The following is a 6556-nucleotide window of genomic DNA, read 5'->3' on the forward strand; positions in this document are numbered from 1 at the left end:
GAGCCAGCTGTGGCATGAGATCTGACCCAGGACCCCTTAAGGGGAGCACAGCCCGCTCACCAAGTTTTTTCCACACAGTGGATGTTGGCTTTCTTCAAAGGCCGATACAAGTGTCTGGGTGTTAATTTTGTTGGAATTCAAAGGCCCTGAGGGGGACTTCCCTGGCGGTCCTGTGGTTAAGAGTGCGTGCTTCCAATGCAGGGGGGTGTGGGTTCGATCCCTGCTCAAGGAACTAAGATCCCGCAAAGCGCGGCCAAAAATAAAAAAAAAACCCCAAAGGCCCTGAGGCTTAGAGATCCGCACCAGGCCCAGAACCAAAGGCCACCCAGGGCATGGCTCTGAGATGGAGAGAAAGTCTTAAATGCCCTTCTATTGTTCCCACGTTTGGGCAAGGGCATCTTAATCCTCTGGAGTTAGGCCAGAGTGAGCGTCCCTCCAAAAGTATAGGGTGAGAAGCACAGTTTTCTCGGACGTATGGCAATTAAAATTGGAGCGGCCAAATGGATACCTAAGATTATCGTCCAGGGGGAGGAAGAGTGATGTCAGCAAATGCATGTTGGAGTTGATGACAGTTTAATAAGCACATGTATTGTTCTTAATGTAATCATAACATTTTTTAGTTAATAACTACAATTAAAATGACAGAGATACTATTTATAAAAGCCTTCCTCTGATGGTAGTTGTGGAAATACAACAGAAGTCTTTGTAATCGAAAGGAAGTTAAGCAAAACAAGGCTCTTTTGTGCGCTCACCTTCCCTGATGTGAGAAACCTTTAAATGGTTGACTGACTTGCCTCCAGAGGCGTAGTTTTCATTTACAGGTTTATTTTCCCTCGTGTTATTTATTATTTTTCCTTTTCTTAGTCCTGTAGTCCTCGCAGCAGTGGCTCTACCAGCATGTTGGGGCAACCAGTGAGGTCACATCGGTTAAGTCATTACAAAACAAAGGCTTGGCCTGTGTTGAAGCTGTAAACACTTGAAGACACACATATACACACCCTGGTTTCAGTGGTGTTTCCTGCTCATTCACTCAGCGCACAGGTATCACTGCCGGTGTTGTCTTTGTAATGGTGACCTCACTCTTGTGTCACGGTGACTGCCAGGGAAAGAATCAGCCACCATTTCCTGGTTCATTTTCAACAGCAAGTTCTCCTTATTTTGTTTGTTCGTTCTTATCACTTCCTCTCACTCACCCCCACCCATACCCAATCCATCACCAGTCAGGCCAACTGAACCTCCGGAATACTTCTGAAATCCACCTACCTCTGTCCGTGACCATGCCTGTCACCCGAGTCCAAGCACCATAACTGGTTGCCTAGATTCCTGCCAGAGCCTCCCACTTCACCCGTCTGATTCCAGGCTAGGCCTGCTCCAAATCTGCTCTCCACCCAACAGCCACAGTGATCTTTCACGAACTGCATCACATCACCCCTCGGCTTTCAACACTCAGTGGCTTCCACTGCTCTTCAACGAAGCGCTGCCTTCCTCTTCAGCCTCAATGGAGGCAACCTCTCCAGCTTCCCAGGCGTGCCTGCCTCAGGGCCTTTGCACAGGTTGCTCCCCCTTCCTGTGCTTTTCCCTGGGAAAATTCCTCTTTATCCTTCAGGTCTCTGCCTCAGAGAGGCTACCTGCAATCTCCTGCTCTTTTCTCTTATGACACCCTGTTCTCTTCCTCCACCGCACTCATCCCAATACAGGATTGTTCATTTATGTGTTCATTTGTTTACTGGCTATCTCCCCCACAAGGCTCTCAGGTTTCTGAAAGCGGGGATCATGTGTGTTATGTTCATCACTGTTTACACTGTATACCAAGTGCCTCGCGCATAGTAGGCATCAAAAAATAATTACTAAAAGTACGGATGAACGTTAAAAACAAGGGGAAAAAAGGCAGTTAGAACTTTCCCCATGCTAACTGTCTTCTAAATGAAATCATCATCAAATCGTATCACGAAAAACAGGAGGGAACATCTTTCACATCCATGGAACTGTGACTTTGAGCCACCCTCCCCCTTCTTAGTCACTCCGTTCCCCTGCTGTGAACAGGTTGGGGTTATTTATCCCAGAACCTGCAGATCCCCGCCCTGGACACGAGCTATCAGGTTCCTACGCTGGGTGGGAGGGTTTCCAGTAACGCCCAATGTCATCTTTAGGGGGAATCCCAAGGAAAGAAAAACTTAAGCAGTAACAGCATTGCTCGAATTTTCCAGTCTGTTACAAAAAGCCGAAACGTGCTTAGGAAACCCAGAGGTATAAGCGCAAACACCGCCGGCTCAGATTTGTGAATTCGAGACCTCTGTGCTCATCTGTCACTTCTACGCCTCCACCTCTCCCAGAAAAACAACTGTCTAGCCCTCCTTAATCACCTGAATTTCCTTTGACAGCCTGTCACTCTTTCTTACTATACTTACAGTTCTTCAAAATGTCTAACCTTTATCAGTATCCAGATCTTTTCACATGCAACCAAATTTTCTCTTGAATCTTCAAGAAATATGAGAAAATGACCCTCCATCAGTCTTCATATCTGGAAGGCTATCACAGTATCAAGTTTCATCTTATTTAGTTACACAATGGCCTTCCAGGCACCAGCCTGAATATTTATTTTAATCTGTCTTTAAGAGATTATTTCCCCCATTTTTATTGCTCTTAGTGTCCTAAAAAGATGTTTTGTTTTGTTTTGTTTTCAATCTAGGACTCCAAACTACATGAGACCGGACAGCAGAGAAATCCACATGCTGGTCATCTGATTCTGCCTCCTCTCAGATTCACGTCAGTTTTATGATCACGGGACTTAACTGATTCCCATTTAACCGGGGCCCAGCTGAGACCCCAGATAAGTACACACGAGTCGGCCCTCTGTATCCACAGGTTCCACATGTCGGATTCAACCAACCTCAGATCAAAAATATTCGAAAAAAACATTCCAGAAAGTTCCAAAAAGCAAAACTTGGATTCATGCATTAGCAACTATTTATATAGCATTTACATTGTATTTACAACTATTTACATAGCATTTACATCGTATTAGGTATTATAACTAATCTAGAGATTATTTAAAGTATACAGGAGGATATGCAGAGGTTATATGCAAATATTAAGCCATTTTATATAAGGGACTTCAGCATTCGCAGATTTTGGTATCCCGGGTGGGGTGGAGGTCCTGGAACCAATCACCCTCGGATATGAGGGACAGTTGTATAAGTGCAAAATCAATTCATTTCCATTTTTTCTTAACTAAAGGGGCCACTCTGCCCTGTTAAAAGGATCCTATCTATATGTCAGCCTCTGTTTAGTGCTTTAAAGATACGGATCATCACACTAAATTTGAGGTCTGCAAAATCTGAGTCATTACAAAAAGCATATTCTCTTGACTCCAAATATATGATACACAGGGGCTTATTAAGAGAACAAATGAAAATATCAGCACAGTTAGCTCTTAATGCCTTGAGTTTTAGCTTCCGGACCCATGGGGGGGAAAAAATCATACTCTAGAGGAGCAACTGTTCTCTGTAGAGATGAACACACATGCACACATTAACACACACACACAAAACTACAGACCAAGATTTCAGCTTTTGGTTTGGTTTTGGTTTTAATGTCTAAGGTGGAGTCAAACCATTAATAGCTAGTTCAAATGATCTTCCTAGCCCAACCAGTTTCTTTCTGTTGAATTCCCACCTCTCAGCGTATATCTCATGCTCCAAATCACAGCTACCTTGGGCACCCAAGTGATGTACCAGGACATCAGACAGGCTTAGTTTAACTGGGTTTCCCCAGCACCTTGGAAAGTCCCAGGAAGTGACAGGTGGAAAGCTTGCAATTTCACCTACTGCTAGCAGAGCAAAGAAGGCTTCCTTTGCAGTTATTAAAAATCCATCAACTAAGCACCATTTTCCTATAAGCTGATATTCTGACTAAGTGGTCACAAGCTCATATGATAGAGACAGGAGTAATCATCTAAGTTTAGAATTACATCAGAGAGGATGAGAAAAATGGAGATGCGGAGACTGTACCCTTCCTGCAATAGGGAACTTGAGGAGGTTTTCATTCCTCCCAAAGCAGTAACAGAATCTTTTGAATCTATACACGGGGCTCCATTAATCCAGCAAGCTGGAAACATCTTATAAACATCAATTAAGTCTGGCCACAAGCTCCATTTATACATAGGGAAACTTGGATATTTAGAGACCGAGCAGCCTGAAGCCCAGAAATGAGTCAGAGCGAGAGTGGGCACCAGAGCCAGGAATCTGGAATCCCCATCTCTGGCAGGGAGATTCTATCTATCTTTCACGGGAATAAAACGTTCACAGAAGAAACAGATGGCAGAGACAAACGATAACATCCACACATCTTGGGATGGGACAAGACAAAGGATGGCCAGTGGTGCCTAGTTGAAGCTGGAAAGGAAGCCAACCCAAGGCCCCAAATGTCATTTAATCAAACGGAAAATTAGCATTGCTTCAGCCCCAGCTCAGCAAAGACGCTGCTGCTCACCTTATGGCTTGTAAGTTGATGCCACAAAGATACCCCATCCATCCTCACCTCAAGGCTCTCTCTTTTTATCTCATTTGAGTTCAGAAATGCCTGTTCATCTTTGGCCAGATAAGGGAAGCGGGTATTACATTTGCAAGCACCCTACAGAAAGGGGAGTCTGGTAACTTCAAATCCCCTGGCTCTTCCTGTCTCCTTCACAAGGGGAGGTTGAAATACCATTTATATCTAAAACACACAACATGAATCAGAGTGCTTCGTAAGCCACAGGACTGAGGTGATAACATGACTGCTTTGAATATTTAAGGTCCAGCAAAGTAACCAATTAAGCTAAGCGAGGCTAGTTGTCGGTACACTAGATGAGCATAATCAAATGTTCCGTTCCAAACACCTGCGAAAGAGAACAAATAAATCGGTAACACTTTGGAGTGCACAGGGTTTCGCCCTGCTTTCCCTGCAGGACTGTGATACCCTAAAAGAGAAGTCTTGGGGGCGGGGGTGGGGCGGTGGCTACAGGTGAGCAGCCATCCCCTCCCCCCTACCCAGTAGGACCAGAGAGAACTTGACGAACTCCAGACAGAAACGATGCTTACTTTTCAGTTCAGCTCGGCCAAGGGCAGGCCCTGGCTCCAGCCATCAATGGGAAATCCTTACTCCTTTGGGGCCCGGGGCAAACACAGTTAGTACTTTTCGGTCTGAAAGCGAAGACCAAACTGTTCTAGCATTCTTGAGGGAGGGGCGGAGAGGAGGGCGGGGCAAATTCTCTAGACCAACCCCTTAGGCGGCTGTGAGGTGGGGTTGGGGGATAGCCCTCCCCAGGCAGCCCGCATTCCCCGTTCCCCAGTCCGCCCCGCGCTGTAACGCCCCAGCTCGGCCCCTGGGCGAGCCTCTAGGGCCCTAGTGTCAGCGGCTTTCACTGCTCCAGTGGGTCCTCCCTGTGCCCTGGCCCAGCCATTCTCAGCTCAGTGTCCAGTACAATGAAATACCCAGGAGGCTTTCCACGGAGGCTAATGCGTACATCAAATATACACGCTACTCAACTAAAGAAGAGTAATTCGTCAGCCCACAGGTAGTTTCAATTCATCAAAAATTCATTAAGTGATTACTAAGTTCCAGACGCCGAGCGCCGTCCTGCAGATTCAAACACGCTCCAGGTACCCGAAGCCACACACTTGGGAGAGCCCAAGAAGGTGAAGCTAGGTGAGAATACTAGTACTGGCCGAGGGGATCCCTCTAGAAAGGCCTCGCTCCGTTCGTCCCCTTGGTGGGGACACACTCAAAAGGCTCTCGGCGCCCAAATCACGCGTCCTCGCCCCCGGCCCGCACTCACTGGGTCTTCCTGTGGCCCTGGTCCCGGTGCAGCTCCCGGAGGTCCACCTCGGCGCGGCCCAGGAACTTGTCGAGGCCGAGCAGCGCGCGGTGCAGCACGGTGAGCTGCAGGGTGGCGGCGGCGGCGGACGCTGCCTCGGCCGACAGCAACGGCGGCAGCTCGAAGGTGGCCTCCTCCCGCCACACGGGCGCGCCCAGGCTGCGCTCCGACACGGAGGTGGCGTACTTCTCCTTGCCCACCTGGATCACCGCGTACGCGTCGCTCGTGCCCCCGGGGCCCTTGGCCCGCAGGCCCCGCGCCTGGAGCACCGTCACCTGCACGTGCGTTGGGGACCACACGGCCCCCGGGCCCCTGCCCGCCGAGGCCGCCAGGGACATGGTGGCTGCGCTGCGGTCCAACCGAAACTGAGAAGATCGCCGCGACCCGCGGCCCCTACGTCCCGCCCCGCCGCGCCGGCCTCTTTAAGGTTTCCGGCCACGCCCCCTCTGTGCCACGCCCCCTCCCGGCCCCGCCCCGCCACCCGCCCCACCTGCGGGTGCCGGGCCCGCCTCCGCCGCGCAGGCCGGGCGGGGCTCCAGGGCGCCGAGGGCTGGGCGGGCGCGGCGCGGGTGGGGGCGGGGCTTGAAGAAGTCGGGTCTGAGAGGTGGTAGGTGAGGGAGGGCAGGGGTCTCCGACGGCCAAAGGTCTCCCGGCCCAACCGGAAGTGGCCAGAGCAGCTACTGGGGAGCCAGACCTCAT

The 6556-nt window shown here is 49.5% G+C and overlaps 1 protein-coding gene across 4 annotated transcripts in view; it reads right to left on the reverse strand.

Annotated features, from left to right (window-relative positions):
- RAB11FIP1 (RAB11 family interacting protein 1) overlaps nt 1–6239 on the reverse strand; it is a 30825-nt gene extending 24586 nt beyond the window's left edge. For all 4 annotated transcript variants that reach the window (XM_059909308.1, XM_059909307.1, XM_059909306.1 and 1 more), the window contains exon 1: nt 5819–6239. In XM_059909308.1, coding sequence (XP_059765291.1) covers nt 5819–6195 — 377 coding nt within the window. In that variant the 5' untranslated portion in view covers nt 6196–6239. The remainder of the gene's footprint in view (nt 1–5818) is intronic.
- Nucleotides 6240–6556: the final 317 nt, after the last annotated feature.

The sequence above is a fragment of the Balaenoptera ricei genome, chromosome 21 (assembly GCF_028023285.1).
Source record: "Balaenoptera ricei isolate mBalRic1 chromosome 21, mBalRic1.hap2, whole genome shotgun sequence".
Lineage (NCBI taxonomy): Eukaryota > Metazoa > Chordata > Mammalia > Artiodactyla > Balaenopteridae > Balaenoptera > Balaenoptera ricei.